The 13,413-nt window shown below is 33.8% G+C and overlaps 1 protein-coding gene across 2 annotated transcripts in view; it reads left to right on the top strand.

The window, feature by feature from the left end:
- LOC149540032 (uncharacterized) overlaps positions 1-11,916 on the top strand; it is a 115,437-nt gene extending 103,521 nt beyond the window's left edge. For both annotated transcript variants that reach the window (XM_089801219.1, XM_089801218.1), the window contains exon 10: positions 11,572-11,916. In XM_089801219.1, coding sequence (XP_089657345.1) covers positions 11,572-11,616 — 45 coding nt within the window. In that variant the 3' untranslated portion in view covers positions 11,617-11,916. The remainder of the gene's footprint in view (positions 1-11,571) is intronic.
- Positions 11,917-13,413: the final 1,497 nt, after the last annotated feature.

The raw sequence follows: 13,413 nt of genomic DNA, 5'->3' as shown, positions 1-13,413 counted from the left end.
TAATGATGCCGGCTATCCTCTAGATAGAATGCACCAAAAGTCCAAAAACCTTTTTTTCAGATATCCGAAAATACAGTGATGTTTCTCAATTTTGTTGTTGTTTTCGATTACAAAACATGCAGATCATGAAGAACAAATGCTGAAATTTCAGGAAAATCCGTTGTGTTTTCAATTTTTTGACTTTTGGTCAAAGGTGTATTTTGTCTGGATGATAACCGTGTCCTAATTTAATGGTTTAGGCCAAATTTCTAAATTGCACCAGAGGAGAAAGGTAGGCATCTAGACATTTTAAGGTAACTCCTTCCCAGATTTGATGATACTCTTGCTCTGCTTGCAAGATGGATCTTCTCCTGCATTCTGCTGACAAGGAAGGATTAGATACCATCATCATTATAAAATAATTAACAGAATCGAAATATACATTAGTCATTCATATTGAAATCCTTTATATCACTTTCGAAATATTCCACATGAAATTTAAATAATTATATTATATTTTTAAATAATAATTTCATTAAAAAAATCAAAATAGGCATTCATAAGGAATTCTACTGTAATGCTTTCCAATATTCCACATGAAATTTAAATAATCATAATTAATGAGACCAAATAACTGAAAGTCTCATAACTGTCTAGCATCACACTTCACATGAAATAGCAATTACAGTTATTTAAAAAGATTCACAAGGAATTGGTACTTTCGTATACATCTACTAAACTTTCTATAATAGTCTGAACCTCTTTACAATATCTTTGTCTTTGGACGGGGTACTAGATCCTTGAATGCATGGACAATATTCTATCAAGTACTGTAAAGTGTTTAGCATCCAAAAAGCTCCTCATTCTATAGCAAGTTTAGTCTTAGGCTGATCTTCTTTTTAAACTTTTACTTAACGCTATCTTGAGAAACCGTGAATTAATTAGTAGATTCCATGGCTTAATCACCATGCCCGAGACTCGCTCTTTGAATGGTGTAGGAAATGGATTGCCATATCTGAAATTTTTCTCTTGGTTTCTTTTTTGATTATGACAAGTTGATTAGGTCTTTCTAGTTTTTCCTTGTTAATATGGTGTCAGCCCTCACCCTATCATCAAAGTGTTCGCTTCCTTTTGATCCCTTTTAACTCCTTGAAACTTTTGTCATTAGATCTTTGTATTTGTAACTTGTTAACAGTTCCTCTATAACTTTTGTTAATTTTCATACTAGAAATGAAGATAAGCAGCAAAATATAGTAATGAACAAGAAGACACAACAAATACCCTAGGAAAACCCTCCAATTTGAGGGAGAAAAATCCAGCCACAAATATATCACTTGTATATATAATACAAGAGCAGAAAATACTGATTTACAATTTAGCCAAACACCAAGCTGAATGGAAACAATAAATAGCACCTCTCACAAGTGAATATACAGAAAACAATGAATTCACCTTCGTATCGATCTCCTTGGAGCAGAAATATCAATTTGTATGTACATGTGGATTCTTTTGTGAAGTATATTAAACTTGTCTCGACCTTCCATTGTCTTGACAATGAAGGGTTGACCTCTTACATGCAAATATGACGTTACAAAAAAAATGAAGCAGCTTTATGTGATGAATTGGCTTCAATAAAATATAGATATTTATTTGAAATGAAACACTACTTCAGAAAGACGGTTCTATCAGTTATTTATTTCGAATTTAGGAGAGAGAGAACTCCTGCCGCTATAACATCAACAATTTTATCTTCTTTGCCTTTGCCTCCTCTTAGTAATTTGCTAAAATTGCAATTTTAGGATTTTACTTCAGTAGTTTAGAAAGGCTAATAGAAGTAATTTTTTGTGTCCTTATCTATTTTCTGTATCAACTCATGTTGTGTCTCTTCAAATTGTAAATTTCGGTGCCACAGGTTATCTTCCTCTAGGTGTTATCCATCCTTAATGACCTTACTACACTAGGATACCTTTTTCATCTCCCAATTTCTCATAATAAATGGTGCAGTCAATGTAGGAGTTTCCCCAATGAAGATGGTCAAACCATGTGGCTAGAGTCAAGACAGCAGAAATCAAAACCAATAACAGAAATCAACACCAGCAGATATGCAAATGGATCTTCACAAGAACAAGAATATACATCATATTGGCCTGCAAGTGCAGTTTACAAAAATTTGGCAGACATACCTCATTACTTAAGACACTAACTACCTTCTCAGATCTATCTCCACACTTCATAACTTCTTCCCCTTTGTGACTACTACCTAAACAAGAACTACTGCAACTTATAGACAAGATTGCAAGCCACAAGTTGGCCAGACTAATTGCATTCACCAACAAAGTAGGAAACATATTACTACATATAGGCCAGGACCCAAATCATATAGATCTCATTACTTAAATCATGTAAGCCTCTGTGATTCAAGACATAAGTTCACACATGATCCAAGAACATTGAGATATGTGCCATTAAGCTTTGCAGATCATGGAACAGTTCGCAAGATTGAAAAATCCAAACAGCCCGTAAGAACAAGAAGAGCAAATAGGACCAGACTAATCTTAGGATAACTTCATCAGGAATAAACCAATCAAAATGTGAACCTAGATATAGATTTACCATGATGTCTAGAACACATCATAAGAATTGCATGGAATAACGAACCAACTAGGACGATCACCACACAAAATACAGAAACTGACAAACAAGAACAAGAACCAAAAGGAAATATTTTTGGTTGATGCAAGATTGCCAGCTTCCCAAGGATGCCTTTGCATCAGAAACCCTAAGTGAATAGAAAATGTTCCATAAGAGGAACTAACGAACATCTGACAAGACTCATGACATAAATCCCATGTTCATTCTTAATCCAAATATTCTCTGTCTGCAACAATCATAGTATGCAAATGGCTTCTTACTGCTGTTGTATCTAGACTTCTTAAACTTATAAGTAAAGCCTTCCTCATCAGGTAACACTCTGCTACTGTTTCCGCTACTCATGTTTTGATCACCAAACTCATGCAACTTGCCTTTGCCACTAGTTTTCAATTGATCAGCAATCACTATTTGCTTCTACTGCAACAACACCATTTTGTTGTTATCAGTCACCAACAATTTCTTAGGTTTTGACCCAATCACTAGATCCTTCCTCAATTCTACAACCTCAGATGCTTCCTTAGCCACTTGCTGCACACCACTCTCCATCTGATCTACAATAGTTAGTCTTCATCATGCTCAAGTTCTTTGCACTTTCCTTCAAAGGAATCGAAGTGAACTGTCCATCCTTCACAATAGAAACCATGTTTCTTTTGCAATCATGAATCACACTTTTATCATATTGCCAAGGTCTTCGTAACAAAACATAACAAGCACTCATGTTAGACCACATCACTCATTGTCCAATATTGTAATCAACCCAACTTTGTGCTGTTACTTCCACCATATGATCATCATGAAACCAACTTATCATATTGCCAAGGCCTTCCTAACAAAACATGACAAGCTCTCATGTTAAATCTCATTACACATTGTCCAATACTGAAATTGAGTTCTGTCATCTCCACCATATGATCATCATGAAACCAACTTATTCCACAAGGACAAGGGTGTTTAAGTCTCCTTAAGCCAAGTTCTTGTACCATCACCTCTAATACAAGGTTAATCATACTACCACTGTCCATAATAACTCTACAACATTTGCCTCCTTAGTTGTTAACAGTCCCTACAACATTTGCCTCCTTAATTGTTAACAGTCCTAAACTAACTCCTATTAGAATATTATAATGTTTCTTTAATGATCATCTTAGTTAGTCTTTAGCAGGGATAACTTTAAGAAACCCCTCTTTGGAAAAATATATAAAATCGTGGTGAATCCAACATTATTTTAGGGGCAAAAAAAAATTTGTATTGGCGATTTTTTTTTCCAAAATAGGAAAAAAATTATTTTTAGTGGCAATTTTTTTTTCCGTCATATGAAAATTTCGTAAAACCCTAGCAAATCTTTAATTATTTTAAACAATCATGACCAAATGTACAAATACCTACAAACCATAATTTTTTATTATCCAAAATACAATAACACTTTTTAATAACCATTAGATGATCCTACATCAATGGTATAATTCCTATTTCAGGCTAAAATGTTAAAGAGTAACAAGTTTTAGTGAGAGTTTATAGAATAATGACACTTGCCCACAACGGATACTATTTCGGGCCAAAGATTGGAAGGATAAAAAGTTCCTTGGAAAGTCTTCGGAATAGAGACACTTGTCAAGTATATGTAATTTACATATAACCTAACTTAAATGTTACCATAGATTGGCGAAAGTGACCATCGAATAAGACATGCTTCGAAAATTGAAGGCAAAAAGTATATAATTTATTACGTGGAAAGATTAAATTACATTGGTTACGTCATCACCAAAATAAAAATAGTTATGTATCGTTATTGGCGATTGACCTAAGCACGGGACCTAATTTCCATAAAGTATGGGCGATATGACCACCTCAAAAGTGCAATATTTTTTGCCAAATTCAAGGTTCTCAATGAGTGAAATTAGCCATTTGGCAAATATTCACCACTAAAGTTATCCTTGGTCTTTAGTTTATTTAGTAGTTTTTACTTTTGTCTTTAGTTTACGATTGTTTCTTTTAGAAACATCGTCTTTGTAAATCTATATAAGGAGCTTTCATCTCCATTGTATTGTACTACAACAACATCGATTTACCATAACGTGGTATTAGAGTAGGTGGATGGGATTTCATAAAATTTTGACAATTTCTCTAAGAAAAATTTGAGCCTCTTTTGATTTGGAATTTTTTTTAGAACTTTACGTTTCGATTTTTAGAAATAAAAATCGTTAGAGGTATTTTATGAAACTTTTGTGGTTTGTCTTAAGGATTTTTGTTGGAAATCACAAGCTTGGTTAAGGGTTTTGATTGTACGATTTCTTGGTTGCAACAAAAGTCTCTTTTTTTTAGGGTTGCATGTACTTGAGTGTTTGTTGCATGTACTTAGATGTGCTGGTTTACCATGCAAAGTCTCATGTTTTACTGCCCTTAAAAATTCTGGTGGGTTTTCATAAGTTTTTCCCTTAAAAATTTTCTAATGGGTTTTCATATTTTTTTCCCTTAAAAAAAATTTGATGGGTTTTTCGTAATTTTTTCCCTTAAAAAATTTCTTATGAGCTTATGTATTTTTCCCTTAGAAATTTTTGATTCTGTAATTTACAAAGTTGCGTGGGATTCCTTTGTGGGTTTATAATTTTTTCCTCGAAAATTATCTGGTGCATTTTACCATTTTTCCTCAAAAACAAAGCTTTGTATTCTCTTATCCGTGTCTCGAATTCTTTTTGGTTTTGATTGATTTCTCACCTCAAAAATCATGCTGGGTTCTGATCAATTTTTCATTTCAAAAATTGTGTTGGGTTTTTGTCGATTTTTTCCTAGAAAATTGTGGCTTTTTGCAGTTTGTTTTGGAGCATCATGCTCACTTGCAAAGTTTGGAGGGTTTGTTGATTTTTCCTCAAAATCATTTTAGCTGTTCTCGGTGTTTGTCTCTGTCTCTAGAGAAGAGCAGCTTCATTATCCAACATCAGGTTGGATGTTTTTGTGATGATTTCTGGTTAGATGTTTTGTTGATTCTAGGAGGGTTAGTGGCAAACTTATGTCAATGGTAGAGTCAATGGTAGCTTCTTGTCTCTTGTTGCAAAGCATTCTGAAGAAGGGGGCACCCTTGTCTGTTCTTTTATGGGTGAATTTTGGCTTCTTGGTGATTAACATTTTGCAGATCCAAGGAGAGTCTCAGCAGTAGCAAGATGTTTTGAAGAATTTCTGGTCAAAAGACATTAGTTGAACAATGACCATTAAGGGAGGGTATTAGAATATTTTTTTAATGGCCATCTTAGTTAGTTTGTTTATTTAGTAGTTTCTATTTCTGTCTTTAGTTCACAATTGTTTCTTTTAGAAATATTCTCTTTGTAAATCTATATAAGGAGCTTTAATCTCCTTTGTTTAATACAACTACAATACCAATTTCTCATAACAACTCCTTTGCATAGGATCAACTTCTTTCTTACTCAACATACTTTCCTACTCATAAGAGATTCTCCTATTTCAGGGGCAACCATACCTTCTTCATGTTCATCAAGAAAATGCTCATGTGCCACAAGATTCGTTTACCTATGCCCTTGTTAGAAACCTTAGGACATTGAAAAGGTTTATGTCCTATTTTCCCACATTTGGAACAATTACCTTCAAAATCCTTGTTGCCATTGCCTCTCCTAAGAATCTTCTGATCACATCCCTCTTCAACTACTCGCTTCTCTTTGTTTATGTTATTGACTTGCTTTTCCCTTCCTCTAGGGCTGCTTTGTCTCCTTTTCAACTTATCTTCTGCCTTTAGGGCATACTGATAAGTATCTTTTATTGCATTGATCCTCAACATGCTTAACTCATCTTAGATATTAAGTCTCAAGCCATTAATGTACCTAGCTACCTTTTCCAATTCATAAGCCTCCGATATGAATTTGCCCTTAACTCTAGAAACCATAACCCTCCATCTAGTTTTCTTAGACTCACCATTATCTTCCCTATCCTTTTGTAGTTCTTTCCACCATAAGGTAGCATGACCTTTCAACTTGGTTTGAGCTAACCTAACCCTTTGTGGATCCTTAATATCCTCAAGCTCAAAGTAATCCTCTAATTCACCAATCCAATCAATCAAATCTCTAGGATGTAATCAATCAGACAAGCAAAAAAATCCATTCTATGATTCTTACCCATTTGCCATAGCTTTTAACAATCTTTCCTCTTTTGTAGAGAAATCAACTTTAACAGTCTCAAGGTCTTCAACAACTTCCTCGTTTTCATCTTCTATCTTAGGATTCCTTCTTAATCCAATTAGAGCTATGGATCTTAGTCCTCATCTCAATTCTAAATTCCTCCATCATTTGTTGTAGTCTCTTAGGGTTCATCGTTCTCGGTAGCATCCTTCCAATCCACTGGTGCAACTGCCTCAACTTCAACAATCTGATTACAATGCTTCAATTGTCTTCTTCGACGATCTACAGAATACACACTTGCAATCTGCCTCAATTAGCAATCTTCTACCAATGGGATACCTCTAACAGTCAGCCACAAATCCTCTTCCTAACCACCTTGCACAAGCCCCTTATTGGTGTAGGTCACATCCCTAGTTCTGCCACCCCACAAACACCAAATCCCAAACTTAGCAAGTTTAGGAAAATGGATCTGCAATCACAAGAACGAATCTTGTGCTCTGATACCACTTGGTGCAGTTTTACCAGGAGTTTCCCTAATGGAGATTGTCCAACCATGCAGCTAGAGTCAACACAGCGGAAATCACAATCAATAAGAGAAATCAATGCCAACAGAAATGCAAATGGGTCTTCTCATTAACATGGGAACAAGAATATACATCATATTTGCATGCAACCACAGTTTACAAACTTTTAATAGACATGCCTCATTACGTAAGACACTAACTACCTTCCCCAATCTATCACCACACTTCATCACCTCTTCCCCTTGTGACTACTACCTAAACAAGAGCCTCTGCAACACTTATATACAGGATTGCAAGCCACAAGTCACCCAGACCGATCGCATTCACCAATAAAGCAGGAAACATATTACAACATATAGGCCATGACCCAAATCGTATAGATCTCATTACGTAAACCCTGTAAGCCTCTGCGATTCAAGACATAAGTTCACATATGATCCAAGAACATTGAGATATGTGCCATTAAGCTTCACTGATCGTGGAACAGCTTCGTAAGATCGAAAAATCCAAACTGCCTGTAAGAACAGGAAGAACAAATGGGACCAGACCAATCTTAAGATAACTGCATCACGAATGACTCAATTGAAATGCAAACCTAGACATAGATTTACCATGATGTCTAGAACACATCATAAGAATCACATGGAATAATGAATCAATTGGGACGATCGCCACGAAAAACATGGAAACTAGCAAACAAGAACAAGAACAGGAAGGAAATATTTTGATTGATGCAAGATTGCCAGCTCCCCAATGATGCTCTTGCATCAATAAATCTATAGCTTTAGCAAATTTGTATGAGCAAAGGTACATGCATACTCCTGTTCTGTTATTTCTCCTTATATTTGTTTGGAAATTAGAGATGAGCAAATAAAATATTGTTCTTCTCGGACATCCAGATGTTAGTGTTAATGTGGAGGAATTAAAGAATTGTTCGTAAAAGAAATGAAATGATAAAATGTAAATAAGCAACAGAGACACAAGGCTTATATATTGGAATTAAAAGTGCAGTTGGTAGTGGCAATTGCCATTCTACTGTAGAGTTTATTGGTCAAATAGACATGTACATGACTCTTACATTCTCCGCCAATCACTTCTATTTTAGATGATACACTATTTTTCCTTCTTCATAGATCAATATGGATAATCAAACTGATACTCTCCATCTTTCCTTTTAATTGCTGCTGTTTGCGCATACCTATTGTCAAATTGTAGGACTCCCAAACAGGCTCGGGAGTGGAAAAGTGGGTTGTTTGTTTCACATTCTGTGTTTTAAGGTCAACTTTCTATTTGAAATTGACTTGTCATTTCTCCAGGCGTCGGTTCAATCCGTATTACTTGATACTGACTTTTCTCTTTAAAGTTTTTCCTGAAGTATTTACATTCTACGAGTGAGGTTATCTATTTCCGAATCTATTATAGATCATATCTCCCTTCTTGGAGAGCTTTTCATTGCACAAAGGTTATATTTTAGGATTTAGGAAATCTCCTCCCACTCATGAATTTATTTTTTGTAACAGCTTAACTTCTTTTCTACTGAAACTGCAATAGCTAAAATCATTGGTCATGCTAATGGTACGCTACAATGGCTCCTAATCAGGAACAATAATTTATCCTCCCTATCTATGTGAGGTGGTTCCAACTTCCAACTACATATTGTAATAAAAAGATGGGAGGATTCATCTATTTCTGCTGTTTTCTTTTTCAATCCCTTGTGATGCATCCATGCTATAATGTTTTCTTTTTTCTTATCTTTTTTCAATCTTCTGTGTGATGTAAAAAGTGTAATTAAGATACAAGTGCCTCCATGACCATTACAATGTACCCAAGTGCCCCTGGGGTTGAGAACTTGACTTGTGAAGTGAAAATCCTTTTTGTGCTATTTTGCTTCATCATTTGGCCCTAATGCTAGGGCTTTTTAACCTTAGTTGCCAGGAGACTAGTATTGATACTCGGTATGGGAGATTGGTATTGGTATATTAAAAAAGGGAGATAAGTAGTAGTAGATGGCAAAGTTATAGGTAAACTAAAATTTGTTCATATTTAAAAAAAAAAATTAAAAATACTGAAGTAAAAGCAATGCTGAATAGTTAATTTTTTAAGATGTAAAACTTTAAAAAATGAATTAAAAACATAAAGTTAAATATATACTCAATTTTTAAATATTTAAAATGAAAACCATAATTAACTTATTGATTTGGAGTCCTCTTAATTTAAAAATAATAAACTTAGAAAACAATAGCAGAGAGATATAAATAATAATAATAATAATATGGAATATTAAAAGTAAAACTTAATGGTAAACCAAAATTTTAAAACATACGTAGAAATGCCAATGGTGTTTCCAGGAAGGGCCCAGAAATTTGACGGTGTTTTCAAGATGAACACGTGCTATATGAAACAACCACTGATTTTTTTTTGGATTACACTACAGCGTTGTTTTTACAGATTTCTGTGGTTGGAAGATCTTGTGAAGATTTGGCACTAGCAACGAGAATTTGTGTTACCAGTGCTTAGTATCTAATGTTTGGTAATTGATTTTATGTCTTTTATCAAATAAATGGCATTTCTCGTTTCTACAGACCATTTTCTTGTCTTTTGAACCAAAACATTTGTTTGGATATTCCTGTTTTGAACAGTTCATCCTGTAAGGGGACGCTGGTAAAAAGATAAGTATTTTAGGAAAGCACCTTATAAGCTGGTGGTGCGATTTTGGAAGAAGTTGGAACATTTTATATAGAAAAGTCTGTAGTATCTTTGACATTGAAGTTTGTGCCCTTCAAATACTTATAACTGTGAATTTACTTTCATTCCTTGCATGCTGGTTGAGCATTTGGGCTTTAGATTGGTATTCTGGAAACTGTATGCTTTGTAAACTCTCATGCTTCAGAGATTTTGTGCTTGAGAAAACTGAAGGAAAGGGTACGGGGATTTGGAGCATGGTTTTATAGCAGAGGAGGATTAGTCTTCAAAATATTGTTTCCAACATTGAATGGAACTACCTATCAGTTTTGTTAGTATACTTAGCAAAGGCAGTAGTGGTAGAGTGACAGAAATCTTCTGGCAGTAGGCAGTCCTACAGTTGCCGATAATCTGATCCATAAGGAATAGTGTCTACCACAAACATAAGTGCTTCGGATGTCATGTTCGTGAAAGGTGTTGGTTGCAAAATAAGAAAAGAAAAGATGTCAATCAAGATAATCATAAAATATTAAAAAGTTGACTGCGATAGAAGCGATTGAGCTGGCTTAAAAGCATATTGTAAGTAATTTAAGAAGCAGCTGCCTTGGTAGTCAAGGAACAGTGAAAATTTCAGATGATGCCAAATGATAAAAATGACCTTGAAGAAATGTAGAAAGTTAATCCATTTCTAAAGTAGTTTATAGTTTTACAGGGAAAGGTAAATTGATAGAGGACGGCCTTGATTGAGAAAAGTGTCTATATATTACTTGTCTTTTCCTGCTGTCACAAAAATCCAGTAACCTTTTATCCCTTGCTTGCTGGTTGTAGAAGGTTGCAGACACATACAAAATTCATCACATCTTCAAAGCTTCTACGTGGTTAAATTCTCTCTGTTAAAAATTTCAATTTAAACCAGACATAATCTCCAGTAACTTCATTTAAGGGATAGGGAATGCAATTAATTTTTTTTAAAGTTTTCACATCTTGTGGTGACTATTTATATATAATATTAATATACCTTTACCCTTATTAAATTACTCGTGCACCTTATTTTAAACAGTGTCACTGCTTCAAATGACCACAAAACCCAATTGACAAAAGCTGACGGATTTTAGGGCACCTAATTATAGTTATAGGAAGATTAGTAGCATGGGCTTGTTTTAAAAGAGCCATAAATGATCATTAATCTCAGCTTTCTAAATTTACTTTGTTGATTCTGTAATTGATGCATTGTGCTTTTAGTTTAAATTCTCCTACATGAGACTTCTTGCAACAATATATTTCTTTAGTTATTTCTAGAGGGAGCCCTTCGAGGTGCCTGCTTTACTGTCAAATTACTTATAGAACAGTTTATATGATTTTAATGAAGGCTTACCTATGATTTAATTTATCTCTATACTATTATTTCTTGTTAGGTTTAAATTTCACAGTGGTCTATGTTTATTGTGCATAGTCTGGAAATTTCCAAAATAATTCTTTTAAATATAAGTCTATTGTATCTCAAGTTGTTAAGAAAAAAGATTGTGTTTGATACAAAGAATGTTGCTTTGTACCTCAAGTTTTGAAGAAAAAAGCTTGTATGTTTGATACGAGGAATGTTGCTTTGTCAGGTTGAATATGAGGATGCTGTGCAACAAGATGTTGCATACAACTAAATTGATGTAACACGTCTAATGGCTATTCTTCTATATCGACACTGATTTGGAAATGACATTGGTAAAAGATACGCACTGTAATATTTTTCCCTTTGATGTAATTTATTGGGTTCCTCCTTTGTCATCCTTTTTGTTGAAAATGATTGGTAAGTCAGAATCTCATTTGGTGGCCATCTTCGAATCTCTATGGTATTTGATCATGCAGAGCTTTTTCTTTGTATCCCAACTAATCATTTTTTGTAAACAGTTTGATTGCAATTAATAATTCAATGGAACGGGCAAATGATCATCAATTTAAAACTTGGTCCAGTTTATTTTAATGTGAAACTCTCTTCATTATAGTCCAACGATGATTGGTTTTGGTCATCGGATGCACAGAGCACTACAGAAGGATGACAGCTTTAGTTTGCAAAATAAAATCCAAAATTTGAGTTTATGCGTGGGAATTGGTTTTCATTATGTGTATTGGACTATCTTATCCAAGATATAACATGCATAAAATTAGAATATAACAATGGCTGTTCGATTCCCTTATGTCAACATGTGGATTTAGCCTGGGCAAATTTGACAAGAATCTTTTAGCTAGCCAGATTAAAAAAGAAAAAGAAAACTAAGTTATATATTATTTAATCTTTGAATAAAAAATATGATTTTCAAGTTCTGTTGTTTTCAAAATGAAAAGCTTCATTTACAGTTTGAAAAATATCTGTAATAGTTTTGTCTTTCTAAAATCTAAATATAGCTTTCTCATCTAGATAAATTGCATGATATACTTATCATTTATTACCACTTTCTTTTAAATGTACTTTCCAAACCTGCCTTGATACAGTTTTGTTTGTTGGTCCTTCGATATTGCACGAAATCACAATCTTTGGCTTTAAACATTGTATTTGTTTTTTTAGTTTAATGTGACACATCTTGCTACACCTATTAGGATGATTGCATGAAGAAGAATGTATATATAAAACACATTACTCTAACTCAGTCCGTAATCAATGCAAATATAAAGTACATGGCTGTACCTAGACAACCACCAAATAAAAACCTCTTATTAATTAGCGATATGGTTATTTAAAACCAAGGAGATACATTCATATAGAGGATCATAGATATATAATGTATGGAGTGTTAAGGTTGCAGCTTTTGTCGGATTGATTTTAACATGAGATACCTTGTTGATGGTAAATCATCTTTAAAATAAATATCTTAAATATAAATTATATATTATTATATTACATATATAATTAACATATTAATATTACATATATGCTTAAGATGAGTTACATATATGATTATTTATACTATTATATTAATATGTTAACTAGTGATGTTTAACTATAGAGACATGTCTCTTCATCTCATATTTATAAGCCTTCATTTGCATTTGGAACACAATCAATACAATGGTAGTTGTTATTACATTTGCAACAATCCTAGAATTTAACATGTTATTAGAGCCAACTGCAAATGTGTAAAAAAATAGTAAAATACTAAATAAATTAAAGGATAGAAGGAAATTAGAGTCTAACAACCTGTGTGGATATAGGATCAAGGAGGAGTAACTTCCAAATCTACAACCACCATGACAATTGCATATGCATATTGAGGTTGGCAAAGATCCAAGCACATCAAAATTATGATAGGCACTGATAATAATTATAAAGGAGCAGTGATAATGACAAATGATTAAGTGAACATTGAAACTTTCTTATTACAAAGATTAACGATGAAAGTCAACTTATTAAGGTGGCAACAAATTATGGTAGGTGCTGTAATTATTAATGTCTTTGCACTCAG

The sequence above is a fragment of the Cupressus sempervirens genome, chromosome 9, assembly GCF_028749045.1.
Source record: "Cupressus sempervirens isolate cs-2001-9-10 chromosome 9, ASM2874904v1, whole genome shotgun sequence".
NCBI lineage: Eukaryota > Viridiplantae > Streptophyta > Pinopsida > Cupressales > Cupressaceae > Cupressus > Cupressus sempervirens.
The sequence above is the reverse complement of the archived record's forward strand: the minus strand, read 5'-3'. Positions and strand labels throughout refer to the sequence as shown.